General features: G+C 37.6%; 1 protein-coding gene across 2 annotated transcripts in view; it reads left to right on the top strand.

The window, feature by feature from the left end:
- The window catches only part of Tdh (L-threonine dehydrogenase), a 57,839-nt gene that overhangs the window by 39,583 nt on the left and 4,100 nt on the right, over positions 1–14,156 (top strand). For both annotated transcript variants that reach the window (XM_067150811.2, XM_067150812.2), the window contains 4 exons: positions 960–1,073; positions 1,160–1,309; positions 7,220–7,480; positions 11,852–12,118. In XM_067150811.2, coding sequence (XP_067006912.2) covers positions 960–1,073; positions 1,160–1,309; positions 7,220–7,480; positions 11,852–12,118 — 792 coding nt within the window. The remainder of the gene's footprint in view (positions 1–959; positions 1,074–1,159; positions 1,310–7,219; positions 7,481–11,851; positions 12,119–14,156) is intronic.

The following is a 14,156-nucleotide window of genomic DNA, read 5'->3' as shown; positions in this document are numbered from 1 at the left end:
GCTCAATTTAAACTTTAAAGCATTTGAGTATTATTAATGTAATCTGGGCTTAAACGTTCCAAAATATTCTTTAAAAATTGATTGATTTCTAGTTTTTTCGTATTTCAAACCACCAATGAAGGGTGCAAACATGTTTTGACTTTTAAAATGTGTGATCTGATAATCTTAGCGAACTTAGTACTTTATAGGTATGTATTCACAAATGTTTGATAAGTGAATCGGGGACAGTAGACTGTGAATAACTGATGAACATGTATATTCAGAATTATAATGTGAAAGTAAGAATAAAGAATTTACTTAATAAGTATGTATCAAAGGAATTGCCGTTTCGATTTATAATTTATTTTAAAATGGCCATATTTAGATTAATCATTTTCGGGTCATATTTTGTAAGTTTTACGTCATATTTTGTCATTTTTCAGTCATATTTTGTCACTTTTGAGGTCATATTTGCTTGCTTATTTAGGCTATTTTTAGGTCTTAAACATCTCCGAGCCCTACTCATTATATAAAACTAGATCGCAAGGGGTGGGTGAGCCACTCGGTAGTTTTTTAAATACAATATATTTAAAAATATAAATCATACACATAAAAGTTAACACACAGTGTTTGTGAAAATACCATATACTATTTACTACAGTAAAACCAAATTCAATAAAATGTGATGGAACTTCATGGAGAAACAATATTTTAATTTTTTGAAAGAATTACCTTTTTCATGGACTGTTTAAAATTACATCTCCAATAGGTTTTGTGTATCTCTTTTCTATTATTTAGGAGTAGCGGTGGCAGTGGTAATTATTGTTTTAAGAAGACTTTCCCTGAAAAGTTTCATGAAAATCCATCCATTAGGTAGAAAGATCTGTTTATCTCAAGACTGTCAAATAGGGTCTATATTGTAAGTTGAATATAAATCAAACAGAAACAAAAAAAATTAATAACTATACATTTGTTTCCAGGAAGCCTGGGCCAACTTGGAGTTGAGGTGGCCAAGTTTCTTAGATCAATATATGGAGTTGACAATGTAATAATGTCTGATATCATCAAACCTACTAAGGCAGTGGCAGAAAATGGTAAAAACATAGAAATATAACCATAAAAGAAGTTATCAATATAACATATCTCAGCTAAACAGTCATGCATTACTTTTACTTTGCAGGACCATATATTTTTGCTGACATCTTGGATTTTAAAGGTTTGCAGGATATTGTAGTTAATCACCGGATAGACTGGCTCATTCATTTTAGTGCATTATTAAGTGCAATTGGAGAACAGAACGTCCCACTGGCAGTACGAGTTAACATTGAAGGTAATAAAAAAATCCCCTACTTTCATTTACATATGATTAATAAGAAATTCAATTGTCTGGTTCCTTGCCTGAATGGTGAGAATACTGGTCTTTGGTCCAGAGGGCTTTGAGTTCAATTTCTGGCTGGGCTGGAGATTTTAACTGCATGTGGTTAATTCCTACAGTCGGTGACTGGATGTTTGTGTTTATTGCAACACATTCCTCTACATATTCACGCAACACAACACACCAACATCCACCACGGATACACGCAATAGCGAATACATCCCTCCACGTAGGGTTGGCATCAGGAAAGGCATCTGGCTGTAAAATTAGGCCACGACCTCACCAGTGTGGGAAAGGCAGTAGTAGAAGAAGAAAAAGAATACAAAATCCAATTATGACCAACATGCTTCAAAAAGTTTGAGAATGATCATCATTGTTGTAAGTGCATGCATTAACGCTATGCAGGCAGAAGTGTTTTATGTCTGTATGCGGGCAGAAAATATCGCAAATTAAAACTCATCTAGAATTATTGAATACTAGCTACAAAGATGCACATGTACATAATATTAATTACTTTCCTTGAATATTGGACGTGCTCCACACCACAGAAGTGCGTAGGATATTATCAAATTCTTTCTCAGCAGCATGTTAGCACATAAAAGGCATAAGAGTCACTCTACAAATAAGTTATTACACCAATCAAAACCCTTATATCAGATAGTGTTGGAGATGACCTATCTTTGATTCTACATCTTCTAGTTGGAGGTGTTACCTATTTTTCCCATTTGTTTCTGAATTACTATTTCCTGGTGAATTATGTCAAAATTTGAATATTAAAGAAAGGTGAAAAGTACTCCATAGGCTCGGTCGCCATGTCAAAATGAGAATGTAAAATTGGTCCTTAATTAACATTATACATTGGAATTGTACTTAAAAGTCCTGGGTCTAAGTCCCACATGTCAGTCATTTTGTCGGCTGTTTTGTTCTTCGGGGCCCTTCAGTCGCTCTTGCACTGAGAAGATTCACTACTTGAATTTCCATCTTCAGACTCTTTGAATTAAAAATCAGTTTCATCTACATCTGTGGAGTCCAAAACTGAAGCAATCTCTTACTCACCGACTGTTTTCTTACTAACCATGTTGCAAAATACCTTTATAAATCGCAAAAAAACAGTTTCAAAACTCACACTGCACGCTTGACTGAACATGATAGCTTCTCACATTTTGTAAAGAGCTAGCAGGGAGATAATGTAAGTCTATTTGAGAATTCCCCTTTCAGCGAGACCTAAAAGTGTCGTTTACTGCCATCTGTTGAGTTTTTGATTACTACGTGCGCTGGTAATGCTGGATCTCTGAAATTAAATTCTGCCCTCTAAGAGTTAATTGCAGTGAGAACAGAAGAAGATTGAGTACTAAGTGCTATACTGCAGTAGAAAATGTTTTCTTTCTGTCCCCAACTTGAAGCCTTGAATTCTAGCATCAGGTCTCTATGTTTGATAATTTCTGCATACTACTGACAAATTTGATCATTACACTTCTGTGGGGCTGGAAAAACAGTAAATAATACATTCCAACTCTGAATTCTGAATGTTTAAGAAATGTTGAAATTTTCTATGCCACAAAATTTGAGAACAACTGAAATTACTACTTTTATGAAGATTTTCAAAACAATATCTAAATTTAACATGAAGGTTTTCTTGGTGTATTACACTAAGCATTGTTACTGTATTACAGTATTTCCTACTTCACGTTGAAGAAACGCAGCTATTTCCTAATGCGTATTATGTTTCAGTTCTCGTATGATGTACGAGTTCATCTTTTACATAGGATTTTTAAATATATCCTAGGGATAAGAATCAGGATAAATCGGGGGACTAAGGGAGGTCACAAATCCCTACTAATAACTGGAAACACTTGTGAATTTTTCTCATGGAATTACTTGCAGTGTGAGCAGTGGCAGAGTCCTGTTGAAAAAAAAAAAAAAAAAAAAAAAAATTCTCTGAAAAAAGGAGGTTAGTGTTGTATTCACGTTAAGTAACAGAATGAACAGTATTCTTTTTTTTATTTTTAAAAGGTCCTATGATTCTTTTACCATTAATGGCGCACCATACATGGAGGGGCACTTCATGTACAAACTCAGATTTAACAGCACTCCAGTAACGATCATTTTGTGTACGCACATAACCACGGAGGTGGAACCAGATCTCATCTGACAATATTGAATGTAGATCCATTTGCCTGTTGTAACATTTTGTAGGCCTAGAACCTGTATGTGGAATTTCCTATGGACAAGCCCGAAACTACATAGGAAAATGGGTACAAAAGAAACAAATGGAGAACTGGAAAAATACTCCAGGATGCAGGCTTGCAAAGGAACTGATAAAAGGACCAAACAAGAAGCATACTAAAGAACTGTTAAAACTCAGCAGAGAAAATATAAGTTGGGTAGTAGGACTGTTGACAGGACACTGCCATCTGAAAAAACATCTACATAGAATTGGAGTAATAAGAGATAATATATGTAGGAAATGGAACGAAGCAGAGGAATCAGCTGAACACATATTGTTCGAATGCGAGGCACTGGGTTGAATCAGACTCTCCACTCTAGGACTACCAGGTGAGAGAAAAAAATCCAAGAAGACCCTATAAGAACAACCTGCAGCTTTGTGAAGGGAGCAGATATATCTAGGTAAGAATGAAGGAAAAACATGGTAGCAAAAGATCTTAGAGGTTGACGCTAATTAGGAACTAATATTTAGAGGCCCAAGAAGAAAAGAAAAGAAGATTTGCCTGTTGTAGACATTTCCCAGTCTCCCCTCACAAAATGTGTGCCTACATACAGAGTTACCTGGTAGGAAAGCACGTGCCATATACAGCTTAATGTGTAATAATTTAGTAGGCTTTTACACAGACTCATATGAAATTCCCACTTGTTGTGCAAGAAAATGAAGAGATTTTTAGAAGAATTTTCTGAATGGAGACCAATGACATCAGGCTTGATACTTCCAGTTACCTGAAATTTATTATAAATATTATGGACTGTTTTACAATTTGGAATGTCTACACCAGGGAATCTTTCTTGAAACAGTCTTTGAACTTCCTGAGCTGAGTTAACACATATGAATTATACATACATACATACATACATACATACATACATACATACATACATACATACATACATACATACATACTGTGCTGTTGAAAACACATGAGCCACAATAACCTTTATGACAAAATTAAGAAAATAACAAAGAAAACCACATACACAACTCCAACATCAGACACATGTACAAAGGTCAGCTAGCAGGGATGCCCATGCATGCATACGCAAAAATAAAGGCCAGGATCAGCGACACGTGATGGCATACCATGGCATCCTGTGTGCAGCAAACAAGCATGGAGCTCGCCTATAGGGAAAGCACTGTGCGTACTGGAACACGGTATATCTGATCACTCGTTACGCTGGCGTATTTCAAGTTTTAAGTTAAGCAAAGCCCTGTGATAAATCATTAGTTTTAGTGATGCCTTTCAGAGGGACAAGAGCAGCAGATTCTTATGCAATACTGATAATAATGTTATTTGTTTTACATACTACTAACTACTTTTATGATTTTCGAAGACACCAAAGTGCCAGAATTTTGTCCCGTAGAAGTTCTTTTATGTTCTACTTGCACAACAGTGATGTTTGTGAGCACTTTCAAATGCCACCAAAGTGGGCTGCTATTGAACATGTCGATTTGAGTTCAGAAGGCCAGCGCTCTACTGTCTGAACTACTCAGACTGGCATGCAATATTGAAATCTTTATTAGGTGATGGTGGTGGTGATTTTTGTTTTAAGAGGAAGTGTGGCTAGGTAACCATCCTCTCTGAACAAATTAAGTGGGAACCAAAATGAAAATAAAATACCCAGGTACTTATTAACTGGGCAGTATCGTTGGCTCACAGCTCTTGTAAAGTGCTATGGAATATAGCACAACTCAAAATGTGTGGCTTGGTATCCCCTTTATATTGGTCACTAATTCATCAGAGCAGTCTGTAGAGTTAAGCTTAATTTAGAAAACTGAAATTTCTTTTCAGGACATGTAATATCAGCAATACTATCATGACATCTTTTAACAAGCTTGCAGTCTGAAGATGGCTTAGATTTCTTAGTAATTTCTACTACCGTGTAGGTCACTTTGACCAGATTTTTGGACTGAGAGGACATATAAAAATTCACAAATTTATCCTAGCCCATACCAGAAGATACTGTGTACTGTACATGCTATAACTCACCAGAAATGGAACTTCTTATACATTGAAACTGTTTCATTACAAATTAAACAACACACTGCTTTGTTGTTTACTTCCACTTCATTTGAGCTGATCTGCCTTCATCTAAAATTTTCCCTCTTTCTACACAATGAAGTCATAATCAGCAATTACAAAAATGACTTCACAGACCAGATGACACTCTGCAAACCTCTCGCTAACACTGACAACTGCAAACTGAAAATGATCTTATTTTTACCTTCTGTATATTTTAACCCATCCTAAAGATCATAAAAAATCTGGCAAATACTCTGCTTTCAAATGTATTTTAGGAGAATACATCTTGCAGTCAGCTATATTATTTACAACTTAATCAGTTAAAATTTGAAATGATTAAACTTACATCTACCAAATCTATTGAGTTCAATTTTAATCTTTTTTTTGTTAACTTTCCTAACTACATGGGTTGATGTTTTAATAGTGGCAACTATTTTTTATTTAGATACATAGCATACTTACAGCATTAGGTGTTTTACAGGCCTTTGAAGTAATCACCACCGTTGTGTAGCACTCGTTCCCAGGGATATGGAAGCGGTTGGATGCCGCCGAGAGCGCCCGATCTCTGGAGGTCACAGACGGAGCGGTCGGTGGCCTGGGGAATGTCATCCACTGTGCGGAAGCGGACCCCTCGAAGTGGTGCTTTCACTTTAAGGATGAGATCATAGTCACAGGTGCTGAGATCTGGAGAATAAGGGGCATGGTAAAGCACTTCCAGCCCCAGCGACTGAACAACTCAGTCACAGGGCCTGCTGCATGCGGCCTTGCATTGTCGTGCAGAATGATGGGTGGGTTATTCAGGAAGAGTCCTAGTTTTCTTCTTAGAGCTGCTACTAGGTTTGTTGGCAAAAATGCACAGTAATACTCCGCATTAATGGTACATCCTCGGGGAACGGTACGCATTAAGATAACACCATTCCAGTCGTAAGCAACGATCAGCATGGCCTTCACACTGGTTCCAGTCAGCCGAAAAATTACTTTTCGCAGTGACCCATGATGACATCACTCGTTTGATTGGCGTTTCAGCTGCAGTTCATAAGCTCTGGCCCAGGTCTTGTCAATTATCCGCTGTAAGAAGGCCTCACCTTCGTATTCATAGCGCTCCAAGTGCGTATGAGCTGCATCATATCACAGCCATTTTTCAACCTATGCATGTTAAGTTACTTTATTCTAGATTTTATCACTAACATTAGTTTTGACTCAAGAGACTATAACAAATATATAAATTTCAACACTGGCTTTAATTTTTGAAATTTCACTTTAATGTTTGTAATTATTAGCTTTGTGATCAATAACAAAGTCACAGTATTCACAAATCTACCAATATAATATTTTTCACAAAAGGAAATTATCATACATTGTTGCTGGATGTTGTATTATGGATATCGTCATTGCCGGGACAAAACCTATGTGTTAATATTTTTGGGGTTATGCTGACACGGAGTACATATATCATGAAGTGCGAGAATGCCTTGACAGTATTCACACAATATTGCACCTTAGATGACAGAACCTTACCGGCCAAAGTTCTAAGCTAAAATATTTCACATAGGCGGTTTCGTCCCGGCAGCGACGATATATTAGTTTGAAATTCTGATACGATCTATCTTATCAGGAATGCACAATGTGATTGAGCTCGCAAAGCAGTACAAGTTGCGAGTCTTTGTACCCAGTACAATCGGTGCCTTTGGACCAGAGTCGCCTCGCAATCCCACACCCAATGTGACAATCCAACGTCCCAAAACAATCTACGGAGTGTCAAAGGTGCATGCAGAACTTATGGGAGAATATTATCATCATAGTTTTGGACTCGACTTCAGATGTCTGCGCTTCCCGGGTGTCATCTCAAGTGATCCTCCAGGTGGAGGTACTACAGGTAAGTAACCAAAAGGAAGACAGCGACATAGTACGTCATTACCAAATGGTAGTACCAATGCACTGTGAGAGACTTTGTCTCAATACCAAAAACTGATGGCTGCCTGGCCATCAGATGATACGGATGTTGATTCCCATAGGAAACCTGATATATTTGTCCGGAATGAGTAAATTTATATCATTCAGGACAAATATATCAGGTTCCCTATGGGAATCAACATCCATAAGTATGGGGTGTTTGAAAAAGGACTCCCTACTTTTAATGTGTCCTAGAATCTGTACAAAGTGACATACACTGTTCTAGTTTGTGGTGTGTGATTCATCAACTCTCCAAGTTTGGCTCCCCTGCAGTTGGCAGGTCTGCTTGACCTTGAGACGGCGCCAGTGCTGTTTGTTTCCTCTGTTCTGCACTGCACTGCACGCATGCCTGGACTGAACTGAGGGAACAGAGGAAACAAACAGCACTGGCGCTGTCTCAAGGTCAAGCAGACCTGCCAACTGCATGGGAGCCAAATTTGGAGAGTTGATGAATCACACACCACAAACTAGAATAGTGTATGTCACTTTGTACAGATTCTAGGACAAATTAAAACTAGGGAGTTCTTTTTCAAACACCCTGCATTTTGTCGACACTGAATGCATATGACGTCTGTCTGTAGGGAAGAAAATTTTTTTTTTTTTTTTTTTTGCTATTTGTTTTACGTCGCGCCGACAGAGATACGTCTTGTGGCGACGATGGGATAGGAAAGGCCTAGGAAGTGGAAGGAAGCGGCCGTGGCCTTAATTAAGGTACAGCCCCGGCATTTGCCTGGTGTGAAAATGGGAAACCACGGAAAACCATCTTCAGGGCTGCCGACAGTGGGGCTCGAACCCACGATCTCCCGATTACTGGATACTGGACGCACTTAAGCGACTGCAGCTATCGAGCTCGGTGGAAGAAAAATTAACTTGCTTCCACGAAGAATGACAAAGTAGAAAGAACGTGTAAAGCGACTCTGAGACTCCATCTAGACTTTGCCTGAAATGACGTAGAATGGAATCGAACTATGATCGGTTATCAAAGACGTCATGTCGAAGCTCCCAGATTGTTGTCTTATACTGCAGCTATATCCTTTAATAAATCACAAAGATTCAGTACAAATTTCTGATGATGATTTTAACACAGATTGAGAGGGAATACTGGTTTCCAGTCAATCAACACACATAGCAACCCACTATCCTGATGAAGCTGGGATACAAAAGCAAACTTTTCAAAGCCTGAAATGCAGATAGAAAAACTGCCATTGACGATGAGAGAGCCTGTCTAGGTGAAGACAGCAACGCTTTGTAGACTCCCCTTGTCCTTATGTGTTTTCATGTTTGTCCTTGCCTCTGCCTTCTATCGAACAGTACTGATCTGCATTTAGGACAGTCGTCCAGGTGGGAGATTCCCTATCAGTTGTTCAACCAATCTTTTCTTAAACAATTTCAAAGAAGACATGATACTGTATAGGCTTTTGGGCTTATGCTGTGTCAAGAAAATAAGGTGAAATTCTTAACGTTTCGCAGGGAACTGTGCTCTGCGTCCTCAGAAGAAATCTCGACTGTCCATGAGAAAGTCTTCTTAAACAATTACACTTTAAATTTGGAACGTTATAATAGAAGTGGAAAATGGTACGTTCATTCGCCATCAGATGGCCCCCAGGATGTGGCAACGCTAGCGTTTGAAGCAGAAGCTGACTGAACCATCACAATCAGTCTAAGCGGTTCACATAATGTGTTTGCGTAACACATGACATTGGCAGGTGTATGGCATAGACACAAGCCTGGAATGAAACAAATGGCGACGAGGAACGTACGAATTTGGAAAACACCAAGACGAAATAACAATACTGAAGGGACTGGGAAGGGAACTACGTATGTAAATTCTTAATGGCTGGCAACCCGGTATTACTTAATTGATAGCCGGTGTCCCTCTTGAAAGAAGTTGGAATTTTATTGAACATCTCCCTTGGTAATTTATTCCAATCCCTAACTCTTCTTCCTATAAATAAATATTTGCCCCTATTACTGCTTTTTCTGCCAACACTAGCCTATCACTGTGCTTGTCCTGATACATTTTCCTGTTGAAGTTCCTGTCTTTCCATATATAATTTTATTCATCACTTGTTTGTTCCTTTCCATTATTTGTAATGTTCTAGATGAGTAGTGCATTTAATCAACAGACTGACGTATGGCACTAAATAGACAGACCACAAAGAGATGCGGATGTCAAAAGATGATCATGAACATATCAATGATTGTTCTGCAAATAATTTTGGGTTAGTAGTGATTTAATGCATTTTCGATACTGAACACACTTATTATCTTTACTGTTTATTCAAATGACTATTACCACTTCATTTCACATAATGTACTTGAGTGTGATTGAATACTCAACATACATGTTAAGAGCACTTGACTGTCAACATACCAGTCTTTGACTACTAGAGCAAAGATGAGACCTGTTGTTAATATAGAATGACCAGATAAAAAACCAACAAAAAACACCTGAACATTAATTAAAGCTGAAGTGAATCGACCTCTTCAACCAGGAAGCCCCTATATTACAGTTAATACAGTTTATTAAACATACCATATATGGTCATTACATATTATAATACATACAGTACATCTTCATTATAGACCATTATGCCTTTCAGCATTCAGTCTGCAAGCCTATGTGAATTTACTAAATGCCACCACAATCCTCTATTTGTAAAGAGTTCTGTGGCCTCATTTAGTTCTACACCTCTTACCTTTAAATGATTAAAACCTGAGTCTAAGCATCGTCTTCTTGTTCTCCCTCTACTTCTCTTACGTTCCATGAGCAAGTCCATTATTCTTTCAGTTAACTTATCCTCCTCCATTCGTCTCACATGACCCCACCACCGAAGCCGGTTTATGCCAGCAATAATTCTCGCTACTTTCATGTCTGTTACTTCCAACTTACAAATAAGATATCTTGAGTTCCCCCAGCTTTCACTCACATGACGCAAAGTTGGTTTCTAAACAGATAGTTTCGTCCGGGAGCTGACTTCCTTCTTACAGAATACTGTTGATCGTTACTGTGAGCTCACTGCATTAGCTTTGTTGCACCTTGATTCAATCTAACTTACTATACCACAATCCTAAATACTTGAAATGATCTACCTGTTCCAGCTTTGTATTCCCAACCCGACATTCAGTTCTGTTAGGTTCCTTACTGGTGAGGAGTAAGGAATTGGAATAAATTATCAAGGGAAATGTTTGATATAAATTACCGAGTTCTTTGAAAACGTTTAAGAAAAAGCTACGTAAATAACTGATAGGGAATCTGCCATCTGGGCAACAGCCCTAAATGCAGATCATTGATGACTGATACTGACAAGTTTAATCTAAACATTTGTTGTTACTGACATATAAATGCACAGTAGTCTTGTTTTATTTAAAATAATAAATACTGTACTTTACTCAAAAACTAAGTTCCCTGAAGGAAATCATAATTTACTTTCATCACTTGTAAAGATCACACGTCAGATAAGGTAGTAGCGCATCATGATAATGACAATGAGCAGAAAGGGTGGGGAAAGGGAGGTTATCTTCAGACTTTATGACCGACTTCAGTTTGTGGAAAAAAAGCCAGAAGTAAAGCTCAGTGAAAACTCCCTATTTCTTTTTGCGAGAGCTTGTGCCTGAATTTGGAGCAGCGGTGTTTTCTACTGATGGAAGCATTCTTTTCCATTCTCCTCATGAAAGCATATGCCAGGACAATTCCTCTTGTAAGCAACAGCTGCTCCCCTCTCGCCCGTCTCTTCACTTCAAATCATCGCCACACATCTCCTGGCCTGAGACACCCCATCAGGGTACGTAATAATGAAAATGAAAAATAGAAAGGTGATTACTGTCTCTAGATGCCCTGTTGTTTAATTTGCTTATTAGTACAAGTTAATGAATATTATAAACTTTGTACTGTATACAACTTCTCTCAATGGGTACCGAGACAGTGACAATTTTTTTGCTAGTAGTTTTAACATCACACTAATGCATCAAAGGTTTTCAGTGATGAAATTATGGAAAAGTGTAGGATTCAGAAAATAGCGGCTGTGGCCTCAATTAAGGTACAGCCCCAGGGCTTCTGAAAGTGGCAAGGATCACTTTAATTTGGATATGCCCCAAAAGAAACTATGAAACCAATATCCATCTAACTTTTGTATATGCCTTTCTCCTCAATCCTTCTATTTCTCATATCTATCTTCCTCCTCATCATCCATTGACGGAATATAAATCTGGAAATGCTTTGTGTCAAAAAAGTATACAATAGGAATGTTAAATGTCAGTACCAATATTGATGTTGAATAATTTCCAACTTTAGATTATGCAGTGGCTATATTCCATGAGGTATTGAGGACTGGTCGATACGAGTGCTACTTAAAGCCCGACACAAGACTTCCCATGATGTACATCAATGACTGCCTACGTGCTCTGTGGCAGTATATGGTAACGCCCAAAGAGAAGCTCAAACGACGCGTATACAATGTAACTGCCATGAGCTTTACTCCAGAAGAACTGACTGCAGCGATTGCTAAACATGTTCCTGAGATCAGGATATCATATCGACCTGACAGTCGTCAACACATAGGTAGGAATCATATTACTGTTATAACATCACTATGCATGCAGCTTCAAACGTTCACAGCGAATAAGTATATGGGACTTAAGGTTCTGTCTAGCAAAGCTTCCACTAGAACTATTATCTTCCCTTTTGTTTTTGTCTCCAGGATAGTGTTCTGAAAGTAATATTACCAGGTTTATAAAATACATTTTTCATTCTTAATTTATATAAACTACAGTATTTTAACTGTGGTTTAGTCTGCATCAACCAAATTTTGTGAATGCAAGTGATTGCAACCTTTGAGTTTGGTAAAATATCACAAAGTGGAACACAGAGGTGACAAGTTTTAGCTATTGCATTGAAATGGAATTTAATAAACCTTGGGTAAATCTTAATTCTCAGAGGTTAGACAAAAACTTCTGGGAGGTAAAACTTTCACTGCTGACTGTTAAAAAAATGCAACTGTTTTTATTTTATGTTTGTTTGTTACTTAATGACAAAAGATTATATTTATGAAAATACAGATGTTGGAATGGTACGAGGGTCGAGTCATAAGTCATGGCAACTATTTTTTTTCTCACGAACAGGAGACAACACAGAAAATCTAAGATATGCATTTGGATATATAGGGCATATACTTATGCACAGTGCCTGAAGACAAATTCTGACTTCAGGAGATTCTCGTAGGAAAGCGAGAGAACACAGGCCATTGGTAAACATTGTTTTATTATGGTATAGACAGCAAATACACAAGACTACGTACAAAGGACAGGTCTCCACTGGTTACAGACCTTTGAAATCATCACCCAAGGTTTCCACTATGCGTTGCCAGCATTGGGGCAGGCACTGAATACCATTCGCTGCATGTGCATCGCTAACGTGTGACACCTCTCTCCGAAATGCTGTTACGATGTCTTCTTTGTTAGCAAACCGTTGTCTACATAATGGCTTCTTGACTTTGCATTGGCATGCATTTCTGCCGCGGAGAACTGCTATTTTATTATATGATCGTTGCTCCTGTTTGTTAATTTCCATTTTGTGACGCTCTCACTCACACACTGAACTTGGGGGCATGCTTAGACCCACACTGTTGTTTACATACACCATCTAGTGGCAAGTACATACCGTACGTTTCCAAATGCATATCTTAGATTTTCCGTGCTGTCTCCTCTTCGTGAGGAAAAAAAATAGTTGCTATGACTTATGACTCGACCTACGTATTATTCACGATTTATTAATATTATTTCTTGTCTATCTCCACTTGCACAGATATACTGATTCTGCCCCCTATCATTGTTTAAAAACATTCACAAACTAATTTGTTTAATAATGTGTTTTTTACAGGTATGTTATACTGTAATATTTATATTTAACTTGTATGTTCGACAGACTGAAAAGCTTTTAAGTTACATAATTCATATATGCACAGTTTCAAAATATTTTTAATGGGTTAGGCAGCTTTAAGCACAGCCACAGGAATGCTCTTCTGGAACCTACCATAATATAAAAACTTACTGTGGGTGACTTTGTAAGGATAGGTAAGTGAATCTGCAGATTTTTCTGTAGAATTTTTTATGCTCTACAATTCCTAAGCATATTATACTTTGTGGCTATCTTTAATGATTTAGGCAGTGTTAAATAGAACCTAAGGAATGTTTTTTCTGCACCTAGCACAGGGTTCGTTTTGTTAACAAATTTGAACACTGTTACTGTGGGCAACCTTTTAAAGATAGATAGATTATCCCACAGACTTTTTTGTAGAACACTTCATGCTCTAGAATTCTTACACATATAGCTTGTGAATATCTTTAACAGTTTAGGCAGCATAAGCCAAGAAAGTGTTTGAGCAGAATCAATTTCTTCAAGTTGTTTTGCAGAAACTGTTACTGCTTAGCTTCCAGCCGTCACAAATAAAGGCAGTGTTACTAATCAGTATGGCAAAGTACCAAAAACTGGCTAAAAATGCAAAATAAAAAATGTATTTATGATCTAAAAATGGTTAAAAATGATACAAAATTTGAAAAAAATTATCAATAAATTATTCGTAAATGACTTTATTAATCTT

This window comes from Anabrus simplex, chromosome 7 (assembly GCF_040414725.1).
Source record: "Anabrus simplex isolate iqAnaSimp1 chromosome 7, ASM4041472v1, whole genome shotgun sequence".
Taxonomy (NCBI): domain Eukaryota; kingdom Metazoa; phylum Arthropoda; class Insecta; order Orthoptera; family Tettigoniidae; genus Anabrus; species Anabrus simplex.
The sequence above is the reverse complement of the archived record's forward strand: the minus strand, read 5'-3'. Positions and strand labels throughout refer to the sequence as shown.